Here is a 14,655-nt window from a genome sequence, read left to right as displayed (position 1 = left end):
TAGTCTTCTTTTTGTTTCTTTAATAGCTTCACAGCTGTTTTCTTGTTCCTCTCATGGCAACAACATCAATTGCAAAGGTTTTAATTAATTAATCAACTTATTTTATAGATAGTAGAAACAGCTGCTTGTCTGATGTTATTTTATTTTCTTTTTTTTTCTTTTTTGCGGTGATGGTATTTTGTTGATAGCAGTAAAACTGGTACCCTGCATAGTGTTGAGGTGCCACTTACTTTTCTTTAGTTTATGGTCTGTGTGCAGATCAAGCATGTCGGCTTGGCACTGGCATGGTCCAGTAGAATAAAACAAAACACGTCAGTCCAGTCAGATCTTAAGTGACGCTTTTTTTTCATGTTGTTCTTGTTGTAGGACAGTTTTCAATTACTTGTGACTTCCACCAGCTAAGCTGAGTAGCACTGGCTGACTGTTGTACACCACAGAGAGCGAGTCAGCGCAAAACATGTTAACCATTCTCAAGTGTACGCTGAGAGGTGAGATAAAAATAAAACAGGGCAGCAAGCGCTTTATTTGCTACGTTGTTCCCTTTTCTTTTACATGATGTGCACTTTCTTATGACAGGTGTCAGAGCGGGCCACACATTTGGCTCTGGCTGGCCAGAACTGGCCACCTAATGGGCTTTGGCATTGTAGGGCTTCATAAATGTTCTCGTTGGATTTAATTGGATTGCTTTGCCATTTTTAGACATTGTTCTTTCTATGGAGAGGTAATATTTCATTTTACATTTCCTTCCAGAATCTGTATTCTCAGCAGTCTGAAAAATACATAGTTCATGTGACAGTAACTTGGATATAATAATACAATAACTGGAATCAAATGTGTGCATATTTATCTCAAGTGTAATGTATTCTCATAAGTTTGTAATGCAAACACAGACTCTCATCAGTGGTAATGCTCTTTGTGAGGCATTTGTATAAACCTTTGTAAGATTTCTTTTCCAATAGTCATATAACTAACATAAAAAAGGACAATCCTTTAGAATATGCCTCAAGCAAAATACCGTATATTTTTTCTATTATTTATTATCCTATTCTGTTTTTTCCCTTCATTAAAAAGAATTTTCTTTAGGTTTCCTGGTTCTGCATCATATTGAACAATAAGTTTAGAGTAAACCAGTTTTTTATGTTAAATATCCTGATTTGTCTTTACAATTTGCTTTTAAGTTCAGCAAGTGATTGATTTGTTTAATGCCATAAAATGCACCAGTCAATTTAAATTATTTAGCCCCCCCACCCACCAAAAATGCATCAAAGAGCTTTACAATCTGTGCAGTACATAAAACTCTGTGTCTGTAGACCCTCAGTTTGAATACCAGTGAGTAAAAACACAGCAGTGACTGAACCTCTTTGGCACAAATGTTACTATTATAAATGAGTGTTCATTAAATACTGGATAAACACAACAGCATATTTAAGCATTTACACAAACTCCGGGATTTACATACGATAAAATGTAACTAATGTCTATCATGGTATCCTCTAACACGGACATAGTGTTGTATTTATAGTTTTACAAAAACATATTAAAATGTTTTGGTATAATCTCTTGTGACACTGATTAAATAGTTAAGTAAATTAAATTCAAACACTGTAATGACTGAAAAGTAGTTTAATCAAGCATGTGAATATTATAATATTTTTACTTGTCAAGTGGCAAAAGGTTGATCAGACTTTGAAAACTGAAGATTTCAAGATCTTTTTTTAAAATGTGCCTAAAAATTTATAGTTTCCAAATTTCAAATTGATTCCTTATTTTTTTTAAAACCTTTTGATAAATTGTACAGGCAGCAAATATGGACCGAAATCTTTATTCAAAGTTTAATATAACAAATAAGAATTGTTGCAAATCCTTTCAGCAAACGTCTTTCCTCCTGCTGACCGTAAGCATAATGTCTCTGTTCAGTAAAATAATACAATAAGCTGCATTTCAGATCAATACCACGAACACTGTACATTCATTAAACTTTTACTTACAAGTAAGCCTTTGTATATTTGCATTATGAGAGTGGATTTATCAGCAGACTTTGAGTTTGTCCTTGTTGAGAAAAATCGTGTCCAGGTAACGCTGCACCTTTTCCAGAATCAGGTAAAAGTGACTGTCGGGGAACAAACTGGCCCAGGGGTGTCCTCTGGGTCTGGCCTGGACCGGACAGCCCATTGTCAGGGCAAACAAGCGCACCCTTCCCTCCATGCTGGAGACATCCGCCTGGATCTGGCTCAGGAGGTCTGTCACAGGGTTTTGCAGTTCATTATCCAAAATTTGAAGGTCACGGCTGATACTAGTGAGTCCGTCAATAGAGGGGGTGCTGAATTCCATCTGCGGAGCCGCTGGCAACTAAGGAAGAGAAGAAGAACATGACCTGATATCAGTATGTTGCTTAGTTTAAACTTGAATAAAGAAATCTTACTTGCTTACTTTAATGATGTATTTCTGTATACTGTTATATGACCATGATAGAAGAGTTCTAAGAAATCTTTACCTAAAGTTAAACTTACATTTGCAAATCAGAAAACAACTGTAATGACAAATAAAGCAGTCATCTTTTCTTTAGTGTAGGTTACACAGCCTGAACCTGAACCTGAAGGTGCGCTGTGAAAAACTGGCAAATCATGCTCATATTATTGCAGTGCATACCTTTGTCCTTAGTTTCTTGATGTGGAACAGTGTTATCTGACCTATGTTTAGTATACTTTGGATGGTATTTCTGAAGGAGTCATTTGCGGGAAGACTTGAGCCCCCAGGAGCCCCCACAAGGGAGACATAAAGCAGTGCCAGAAGGATGCGCATCCTAGAAATGAATAAGTAAATAAGTAAATAAATAAATGACACCATAATAAAAAATCTGCACAATCACATTTTTGCTTTCTAAATTAGAGGAGTATTTGTACATTATTATTTCTGCCTCCTGTGCTGTAAAATATGACAATAGTCTTACCTGTGGTTTTGGATTTGTTTCTTCGCTCCTGTAACGCTGAATGACAAATGCCTCTTTGCAGGTTTCCCCTATTTAAATAGTCGGCTGTGAACTTGAGTCTTTCCTGGATCCGTTCCCCTCCTCTCTCCTCCCCCAACTCAAACCTGAGCCTGACCCTTGCAGGTCAACTTCTCAGCCTGCTCTTGGTGTGTAGTTTTTGTGATCACATACAAAAATTCACACCAAATACCATAACTGTGAAACATTCTGACTCAGTCGCTATGAACTCGCACACTCTGTTTTCCTGTAAGGGGATTTGTCTTGATGCACTCATGCTTGCAGATGTAAGCCTGTTTTGATGTTACAATTCAGCCTGAACTTTTAAGCACTGGAAAATGTGTAGGTAGCGCGTAGCTTCAACTAGCGTCATTCTGCGTTTACTCACTAATACCCAACCGGACAACCAGATGAATAAAGAAACAGATTATACATTAGGGAAGAAAAAGAATCATGAAATATGTAAATGCAATTTTATACGTAAGTGAAATGCATTCTAATATTGTATGAGAACTGGGATTTTCCACCGTATCTATCTTACATAGAATAAAAGCAGTGAGTCACCTTGTTGTTACCATCTTTAACAGTCCTCTGTGGATTTTCTTTACATGTCTTTGAAAGCATTGCTTTTTATTTTTGGGCTGTACTTGGAATGGAGAACGTGGTGCCTATGATGTTTCCTACCTGTCTGTATTATTCTTGCTGGGAGCAAAAGCAGCACCAAGAAGTTTAAAATAGAAACATAATAATGGCACACACAGTTTGTAAACTCTGATTTGTGGAGGTGTTTTTCTAATTCTGTCTGAAGGCCTGGTGCTCCTCAAAGCTTTTGAGCGTATATGCAATTACTGTACGTGTGAATGAGGGCACATTTTCCATTTTGCTGCATATGGCAGGAATGTTCCTTTTCGTGCATCTTAGTTTTTGTGTTTTCCTGGTTCTGTTGTTGAGAGCAGCAACGGAATTTCCAGTGACACCAGAGGTGTAGCCTTCTTAAGCTCTTAACTCTGTTAAACCGACTACCTTTGAATTCCTTGGACTTCCCCATCTTTGAGGCATTCTGCATCACGTAACAAATCGTGGTCAGCACGACGGTGACATTGTTTGCACTGTTGTCTCACAGCAAGAAGCTTCCAGGTTCTCCCTGTGCTTACGTGGGTTTTCTCCGGGCACTCCAGGTTAGGTTAATTGGTAACTCTGTAAATGTGAGCGTGAATGGTTGTCTGTCTCCATGTGTCGGCCCTTTGATTGACTGGTGAGCAGTCCAGTCCATATGCTTTTGATATTGCCATAGACCAGCAGGCTAACGTCTTGTGATGAGCCTAGAGTTTTTATTTTATAGTTTCTCTTTCATTCCAGTCACTACATTGTTCCCTCACATGGAGCAAGCTGAAAGCTAAAAAAGCAACTTCATTCTTTCGCCCTGTGGCATACAAGGCCTTCATGTTGATAAAAGGCCCTTACTCTGTGTGTATATCGTGCTCTTAATGCACACATGCTTCTCTGGCTGACCTACAGGTGTGTAGTTTGTTTGTGTGTTGGTCACAGAAAACGTCTTAGAAAGGAGGCTACAAGGATCAGCGTCTAAGATTCCCAGTGCTATGACCATTTCCTGGGCCTGTATTTTTCAGATGAGATCAGAGTCCAAGTACAAGGATGAGAGTGAAATTGCCCTTGAAATCAAAATTATTAGCAAGAATTTTGTGACTTTTTTAAAGACGCAGTAAATTTATGATTGAAGAGTGGGAAGAGGTTTAACCAAACATTAACAACATGCTAATACTTGTCTTGTTTTGTCTCTGACGACACACTAAGACAACATAGACGCGTGCCTGCTTTGCATGCCTCTCAGAAATTCCAAAGCACTCTTGCATATGTAGAATCTTCCAGTCAGGGAGTCACCTGACAGGAGTCACCTGTCCTTCAGCTGCTCTTATTGACAATACAAGTTTTAGTCTAAACTTTTTGGAGGCTGTATCCCTCTCCTTTATGTTGAAGGAATCCCTGCTGTGGTAATAACTGATTGTTGTGCAGAAGTTGTGGAGACACTTGTTCTTACTGTAGTTTGGTGGCAAAATTAAGCCTTGCAGGTTGGGTCGGTTTCACTTGGTTGCGGAGACATCAGTACTGACCTGTTTCTTAGCTTGAGAAATGTACTCTAACATACTGAATCCATTAGCTGCGTTTACTGGTGGATTTTTGCCAATAAGTGGAGGAAGTCAGACAGACATTGACAGAATGCTTTATAATTCAAAATGTATGCAAAGTTCTTTCAGTCTGATTGTGTTTTGCTTTGAGGAAATCTTACATCTTAATCTACAGTTGTATAGATTAAAGAGAGAGACTTGCTGCAGAATAACTAAGAGCAAACTATGCAAAATAAACATTATTCCTCTGCAGACAGGTTAGTGAATCGGTTGTATTTGTTGCTGAGCAATGAACTTTTCCTGTAAACTGATTCTTCTTCATTCTCTTCACTCACCTCCCTTGTCCTTCACTGTCGTGTCTACGTCTCCCCTTTAACCTCAGAGCTAAGTGAGACCTAATGCCTTAGTTGCTGACCCAGTTGCACAAGATTTCTACAACTGTAATTCATGTCAATAGCTGAGAGAGCGAGAATCATACAGGGCTAATGTAGCTTGCCAGAACAAACTGCCGCCCATCCAGTCGTACCTACTGCAGTCAAACACATTGCCCCTTTATGATGGAAGAACAATGCGACACAGATGGGAATACTTCTACCTCTGACGTGAATGATACACGGAGACAAACAAAAGGGAACTGGGGAGGAGTGATTTCTTGGAAAGTCAGCTTCGGTCAATTCCAGTAAGAAGTCATGGCACAGGACCAAATCAGTGCGAACCCCCTTTTTTTTGCCAACTGAAAGAACATCAACTATGTACTTTCCTGGGAAATTTGAAAAAAAAAAAACATAAATCATTAGCATAAGTGAAATGTTTTGTGGCCACGGCGTCTGGTTTGCTATCAGTTTTAGTTTTATTCCTGACTCATGACTCACTGACTGACTTACTTTTACTCACTGTGACTTCAAGATTGCAACATCTGTCTGGCAGTCCACCACAATGGTCCAAGCACTGCCATACCTAAGTGCAGCCTCGGCAGCTAGCATGGCTGTGGACACTTAGCCTTGGTAGTTGCTCACACGTAATAAAAAGAGTAAATTAACATTAGCTTGGCCCCTAATATGTGTTTCTCCTTTTACTTTTTAAAAAAGGGGATCCCAAAAGTAAAGAAATAACATTTGATTCCAGGCTTCTACGCTCTTAGGAATTTTATGTGTAACTCTATGTTGCAGATGCAGATGTTGAATTAAATCCACATGCTCGTAAATCATGTTACCACATTCCTGTGGAGTTGTTCGCTGTTTACCTAGAAGTGTCTGGTCATGTCAGATAAGTACAACTACAGAGGACCGGTGATTACCCCCCTGATGATGATGATTTACCCATTTCGTGCATGCAAGTGGTTGCTGTTGGAAGTAATGACACGCATCTACCAGACCTACTGAATGTGCATGATTGGTGTTTTAGCGTCATCTCCAGTAACCTGGATGAAAACACAATATTGTTGTTGCCAGTCCAGCCAGCAGCAGGAATGGCTGGAACAAGATTTCTTTTCCTGCTTAGTCCACTCATGTCACTTCAAATCACTTTTACGATCAGGGTTTTGTCAATTAAATGAATCACATCATTAAGCTGAGACTAAATACTTGTCAGTGCTTGGCAAAAACACTAACCACATCTTTGAGAGACCAAAAGCCAAGAATAGCAAACTAGTTCTCAGACAGTATATTTTGTTTTACCAAACGAAGCGCTGAGCTGTTAGTCTCTAACACTTCTTACCGTAACTTTGGTGTGAATACGTCATGGGGAGGAGACTTTCCAGTATGGATTTCATCATTGCTGTGAATCCATTGTGTTTCCAGTTGGGACTTGTGAAAACTTTAGCGGAAAACTTTTTTTAAACTTAATTCAGTACCATCTCTAGTCTGCCTTTGTGATGGGAGCTGCACAGTGTGTTCTTGGTTGCAGTTCTCAAAACATCCTCTGGAGAGCTACACTCACCCAGAGATTTATTGAAGGAGCAGTTGGCCAGTTTGTGTTGTGTGTCTCAACGCTGTCTGACATTCTTTCTTTCTTTCTTTCATATTCGTTTCTTTTGAAAGCAAGCCCTGAGGGATATGCAATGAAATACAGCATCTCAGAAATCATCAATCATTTAAGGTCTTAAATGTTTGAATTATGATGATTTTTCAGGAAGTTGTCCATGGGTTGTTTGAATGTATTCTCATTTTACACTCACAGTTTTTCTTCTTTTATTGCTACTAGCAAGTTCTGTTTAATACTTTTAACATTTGATAATTTTCCTCTAAGTATTAGTTATACTCTGAAACTCATGTGGTCTCTCAGCTGATGTATTACTTGATGGCAAACCCACACAATCCATACGCTTCACTGTTAGTCTACATGACTGCATATGTGTCAGAGAGGCAATTACTGTAAACTGTATTTCACCTTTGAGAAGACATGAATTATATCCAAAACATATTTCTTCTTCTATGTTGTAGTAAATGACATGGACCCATAGAGATTACACAGTAATATGCAACAAAGAACTCTCTTTCCAGTCTCTTTTGCCTGTGGTTACAAATGTAATTTACTTCATTACAAGGCAGAGAGGAGCAAATGTGCATCCACCAACCCACGTCCCTATCTGATGACATGGATGAGGCACTGCCCTATTTCCCAGGGCGATTTGTGACACACAAATTGTGGGCCACGGTTAACTGGGGATCTCTAGCTGCAATCTGAAGGTCAGTCAGAGATTTGTTAGGTCAATTAATGGCTGCAGAGGCCTGGTCTACCGGAAAATATGTCACTAGTATGAGTCTGTGTGATGCTGCAGCCACCCACAAGACGGGGAAAGTCAGTAATTTAGTTTGGAATAAGCAGGCACAGTTGTTGGACAGTAAAATCACCTTCACTCTTAGACATAAATAATCAGTGCGTTGTTCTTTTTGATTTGCCTCAGTACTAGCTGCCCCGTGTCTGACGTCACTGGTCAGTTCTTGTCAATCAATTCTTAAAAAGAGAATTAGAAATCACAATCACATTGTTCATTTTTTTTACTGGCAAATTATAAATGCAACGTATGTAGTAGTGTGATTTAATATTTTATATTATCTTCAAATGATCTTCAAATACACTCACACACACATAGAGAGAGAGAGAGAGAGAGAGAACAAACAATTACAATCCATCCCAAAGGAAGATTTATATTGGTTATAAGGTATTGGACAGACCACAAGAGAGTACAATATTTTATCCTAAATTTTATTTCATCTTTATTTAACCAAGTCATAACTTTTAAGAGTACACTGCAAACGATAGTGAACATGTAAATAGCAGCAGCTGTTTTGAAGTGAAGAGGAGGAGTGATTCTAAATTAATGAAAAAAGAAAAACTGACCATGGGTGACCACACAAGCACGGGACAGAGTGGAGATTAAAAAGTAATAGTATGATATCAGAAGTAGAGAGAAGTGTGAGTTAGATACTGTTATAATGAGGGACGCTGCACATCTGCATAATCTCACATAAGGTGCTCCTGATGGTGTTTGCCCGCACTGCAAAGGACGTCACACGTGTACTTGTGCACTCTATGTACAGTATGTAAACATGCATACAAACATTCCTCGAGCGATGAAGTCATCTGGTTAGTGAAAGGGAAGCTTCCTGGTCAGCACACAAAACTGCCTCAGGTTTTGACGTAGAAAACTCCCATTGTGAAGACTGCTGGGTTTGGATAATTAGTTCACTGTGTACACCCTATTTCTGTTGTTACGATGTTAATTCTTTAAATGTCTATGTATGCATTGATAATTATGTTTTTTCCTACAGTGTACGTTCTTATCATAATGTATTTTAACAAATATATCATCTATAAATATAACACTATGTAGCGCAGCATTATAATCTAAAATATTTATACTTGTGCATAGATTCACTAACTTAGAGCAATGAATCCTTTGACGCATTGCAGGCGTGAAAAGCATACATTCAGTTACACACTTTGACAAACAGTTGACAGATGCGAGATGATGCAAAATCATTGAAAATGCACAACACAGAGCACACACATAGGCATGAGGACAGCTGATTTTTAGAACAATTTCCAGGTGAGTGAAAAAAATAAGATTACAGGAGAAATGCACATTCACGGGTAATGCAAGACTTGGTGTATTGGTCAAAGGAAGAAAAAATACTAATGACTATATGTATAAAGGTTCAAAATTCACATCTGGATTGTCTCAAATCTGCATTAAATTATCTCTTCCTTTGTCTGCACCTGCTCCTGTGTTACTATAGTTATGTGTAAACTAATGTGTATTTTTTCTGTATATTTACAGTAGATGTCATATCTTTTTCAGCAGCCTAATGAAACGCACCCACTGTGTAATGTGGAGAATGTATCTATACTCCCTGATATGTTAAAATTGGCAAAACGTATGTACCATAAGTGTTGATTTTGATATTAGGGTTAACTTCAGGAAATGTAGCTTTACAGTCTTCGATCTGAGGTCAGGATGAGTGAAGCTGCTGCAGATTTCTCACTGTAATAAGACTCCTTGCAATCAGATTCTTCTCAGGTTGCCAGCTCTGATTAAGACATCTGTTCTGCCACATCCTGTATTACGCATCTCAAATGCTTCCTATTTAAAAATCATATTCTTGTATTTCAATAGCCACACCTAACTTTTTAAGCCTTTGACAATCTCAGATTGTGAATGATCTCAAAGCACCTACTGGAGTACTGGATGCAGCCTCACTAAACTACAACATTACTAAAAACACTGCTCCATCGGGGAGAAAGAAGGGCGACGTCGGTTCAGATGCCAGAATCCAGTGCAGATACTTTTTGGGGTAAGGGCTTCCTGGCTACTGCCTTAGGAACAGCAAGCCCAGACCGCAAAAAGACCCACAAAGGACAAACATATGGCTTCATCATCATGTGGTGACCTCCTCAGCATCTATAGAGAGAAAAAGAGCCGTCAGCATATCTGACGCATGCATGTTCACTATGGGTGTCTTATTTTCTCATTTATTTCAGGAACGATGGTCTTTGATTAACGCCCTTACCACCACACACAATGATGGCCATCATGTCAAGATCAGGATCCACAAACTTTCAGAAACAGCTGAAACTTTCTTGCTCCTGGGCTTCTTTCAAAAGCTGTTGCTCAAAAATCAGTTGTCTGCTCACTTTTGTCTAAATCCACCTTTCTTGACTCATTCCAAGAGTTCTCCTCTGTCCAGAAAAGCTTGAGCTAAACGTGTTAAAGCTGATTCATCCATCATCCACAGAGAGCCCAACAGGCGTCATTCACAAAACATCTCCTGGTTCTCTTCAGAAAAGCACCTACAAAAACCCAAAGCAGGATTTATGAAATATTGTCTAATTGATTGTGATTAATTTGTAAATTGGCTGGCACCCCCTGACTGCACACAGACTGAATGAAAGGTGGAGAGATGTGACAAAACATACAAATGCTTCCAATACTGCTACATCAGAAAACCATACACAGAAAGAAACTGAAATAAGACGTACGATAATGTCACTAATAAACACAGCAAAGCAAGAATTGCAGCATCATCCTCATTGTTAATTAGCCATCAGCAGAGTTGGACACTGGTCAAATTTATGAATCGTCTTCATAAGACAGGAAACAAACACTTCAGGCTGGATGATATCATAATGTTGATTCCGACTGTTGGTCTTGACAGGGGCTTCCTGGCTGTGGTGGCTAAACACATCCAGCTAATTAAATGAACGGTTCCGAAGGGTTTTGCAGCTGATCAGAAGATGTGACCAAACTAGTAGCCATGAGATTTTGGTCATATCTTCACCAGAATTTAATCATTCAGTACCTTTGCAGCGACATGGTGTACAACCAAACTGATGTTCCAAAGCCTTATTGGGCAGTAAGAAACTGCATGTTGTGACACTAAAGCAAACCTGCTGAATGTAAAATGTGATTGTAAATAGGTAAGTGTCTTTAGAGACTTTATCCTAGTGCAGCAAACAAACCATCTCCAGGAATCAAGTGGAATATCACCGTAGACATTCCTCTATGTACGTCACCCTTGATCATCTTTGTCATTCATGTATTAAGTTTTGTCTCCAGAGGCCTGAAACATGCTTGTCGTATTCCGAAGCAGGACAGGGCCTTAAAATGAAGCGCACCCAAACTCTTCCCTGATTCTGATTCCCAAATGGACAAAAAGAAGAAGCTGACATTTCCCCTCATGCAAAATTGCACCATCCACTCGTCCACAACTTGCACATTTGATCTGCAAACATTCAAAATGTCTCCAACATATTTCCGTAACACTAAGTTCTCGCAGTTTTGCACTGAAACAGATGTGCAACCACCACGACTTCACATCAGACATCAGACCAGAGGGAAACGCCTGACAGGTTTCACCTCGTCCTTTCTGCTGATAAGCGTGACTTCAGTATTGGCCCAGAGAGCCACATTCTTGACCCTGGTCTTCTCTACACATCAGTCTAGTTCAGGAGTGAGGCGTTGTCTTTTCCTTTGCCCACAGTGTGATACATCACCACGTTCAAGTTCTTCAGCTGGGATCAACTCTGCAGTGGCCATGGATTTCTTTAGATTCAGAGCAAACCGTTGCACAAAGTTTCATTTAAAATTTGTTTCTCAGAAAGTCAATGCTGAACAGGATATCTGAAATGGATTCTGTAATGTATCTTAAATGTTGTCTTTTCCTTTTCCTGAAAACTATGTTCTAGTTATGTGGAACAGTTTCCTCAACTTGTCTGACTGTTGTAGTGGAATGCAAATACATTTCTCTACCTATTCGAGCACCTGAAACATCAACAATCAAAAATTTCATCAACCTCTAGTCTTAATAAAATATGTGTTAAAGCAAAAATCATATCCAAAATATTGTTTGAATGTTGCTCATTTAAATCACCTTTGGATAAATAAGTCGAACTAAATAACCACTAATTAAATGTCCAGCTTTTATCCACTATACCTCATGCAAAGCCTTCCATTCAGAAAACCACAGCAGCAGTAATAAATCTCTGACATCCAGCACAGATGTTTCAAAACTCAACTCCACCAGCTTCGATCATGTCAGACCACATTAAAACCACACATCTACATAAAAGCTCTAAAATGCTGTAGAAAGCAATTAAACCACAAATATCCAATTAGAACATCCCCAAACACACCCCATCCAGTGTTGAACAGCTGATGCAGTTCACAAAACCAGCACATCACACCGTATGGTCAAGACGGATCTTTCATCCTGAGTGAATACAGTGTAGTTGCTCCAGACACCATTCAATACCACCTCTTTATCATAACGACAAGTTTCCCTGCAAAGCCACCACCTCAAAGTGTAAACTGTTAAAGGTTTAGGACTAATTCATTCTTCTTAGAGGGCTAAAAATGTCACTTTTCATTTTGCTCATCTCAGAAAAACACAACAAAAATGCTCTTTGACAAATTTTTCTAAAAGTTCTTTACACCACATTTTCCTTGTTGAATTGTTCACGTTTAAATCTTTGACCACTGCAGCTTTATTGAGGGTGTGTTTAACCTTAATGGTGTGCTTGTCGTTTGATTTATATTGTCATCATAACTTGTTTTTATCAACTAAAGACAACTTTCACTCAATTGAGGGGCGTTTATTGAAAATAAACATCCTATGTCATGTGACGATCAAGAAAAACTATTGAATTGATCATCATCTTCACTTCTGCTGTAGGATGTAAAACATTACACATGCTGTCAAATACGGTGTGTTTTAGAAAAGAGAATAATCTCTAAAAAAGTAAGTTACATAGTGGAGCTATTGCCAGCCCATATTTTGTAACGTTAGAGGCTTAAATATAATGTGAAGGAGGAGCTTGTTTTGAATTTATTGTAATTAATTTGGTTCCTAAACGAAACTTAGTTACTGAAATGCTTTTGCAGTGAGTGAGTGTTGACAGTGGGGGGGAATATTCCAGCGAATGACATTACACATTCAACTCTGAACTGTTACAACCTGCAGCAATTATCAATTGCATCAAATATCTTGAGAGTTGTGTTTGCAGATACCGTTTTTTTTTAGATCTTCCTCATAAACCATCTCTCAAAATAAGCGCTAACAATACAAATCTAGAAATTAGCATCTGAATTCAGGATCCAGCAGAACTCTTCAGTGAAATCCAGAAAAGATGAAAAAAGGAAAAAAAAGAAAAGATCCTGCGTCAAACACAAGCTTAGCTGCGAGTGTAAATCCATTCAATGTGCAGCCCTACATCATGAAATTTCATGCTCCAGTAAAGAACAAGTTCATAAAAGGTTTTTTTTTTTTTAAAAGGAGCTTTTGTGGTGTGCATTGAGGAGGCGTGCACATCACACGACCACATCTGGACGATGGGGCCTATGCCTGCATATGGGTCTTACGTCAAGCCCAGGGCGGATAGGGACCAGCAGACTGGACCATCTGCACACGTAGGCATCTGCCACACTTACCTCACCACATGCGTCATATGTGGGAAAAAAAGTGTCACATCCCCTACTGCTCTTCCTCTAAATGTGTCCCACATTGTCCCACATTCGGCTTACTTTGTTACACATTCTACACTAATGGAAGATTGTGTGTGTGTGTGTGTGTGTTTAATTGCTTAATGAATAAGATGTGGTGTATCTGTGATGGCTCCAACCGGCTCCAATTATCACATTTTTGCAGTGTCAGTTCTGCAGGCCCTTAACCAGTGTGAGCTCTCTGTCTTCTCCTCAGAAGTTAAGATAGATCCACCTCTACAGAAAAGGATGATCAGTCCAGTGTTCAAAGACGACAGCATGGCACCTGCTCACGGCCTCAAAACGATGGATGCGGGCAGAGCGCTCTCCGTGGTCCTGAAATACACTCAGCTCTGTCCGTGGTGCTGAAACCTGCTCTCGCTGCCTGCGTGGTGAACGCCCTGCACTGGCGCCCAGTTTGTGGAAAGAGGGAAAAGTGGATTTGGTCAAAGAAAAAAAAAAAAAAAAAAGGTTAAATGTTAGAAATAAAAACTGAAAAATACATTTAGAAAAAAAAAAAAAAAAAAGAGCTGACACAACCATATCAAGCATCACGATGGGATGTGCAGTCTGGAGATGAATTGATCGTGCATGAATTGGCACTTGTTGCCATAACGCATTGAAAGCCTGCCGAGTGGGCAATATGTGTTTGTGCGTGCGTGCGTGCGTGAACGGTCTAATCTTCGCTATTCCACGTTAAAAGAAGTAACGTTACTTGTTCTGGGTTCCACGCGCACGACTGCCCCCCCGTCCTCCTCCTCCTCCCACCCAACCCCCCCCTCCCCCCGCATCTCACACACACACACACACACACACACACACACCGCCCGGCTATGAAAAGTAGCCTCTTGGCAAAATGCTGATCAACCAGCTCCACATCTATAGATAGCTCCATCTTCATGAAACTCACCGGAATCGTTTACATTTTACTATCCAAAATGACGGGAGATGTGGAGTGACTGGAATTAGACGACACCGCTCGCAAGTGCTGCCTCTCGTAGTGCTTCTAATATTTCAAAGATTACGGCTTCTCCTCATGATGT

At 39.5% G+C, this 14,655-nt stretch overlaps 1 protein-coding gene across 1 annotated transcript; it reads right to left on the bottom strand.

Annotated features, from left to right (window-relative positions):
• Window positions 1-2,028: 2,028 nt before the first annotated feature.
• Window positions 2,029-2,802, bottom strand: lepb (leptin b). The gene is made up of 2 exons (XM_070854151.1): window positions 2,650-2,802; window positions 2,029-2,349 (listed from the first exon to the last, which is right to left on the bottom strand). Exons 1-2 carry the CDS (start codon window positions 2,800-2,802, stop codon window positions 2,029-2,031), a joined length of 474 nt encoding a protein of 157 aa, XP_070710252.1.
• Between the last annotated feature and the right edge of the window lie 11,853 nt (window positions 2,803-14,655).

Source organism: Pempheris klunzingeri, chromosome 22 (genome assembly GCF_042242105.1).
Source record: "Pempheris klunzingeri isolate RE-2024b chromosome 22, fPemKlu1.hap1, whole genome shotgun sequence".
In the NCBI taxonomy this organism is placed as follows: domain Eukaryota; kingdom Metazoa; phylum Chordata; class Actinopteri; order Acropomatiformes; family Pempheridae; genus Pempheris; species Pempheris klunzingeri.
This window is presented reverse-complemented; position numbering and strand designations above follow the sequence as displayed.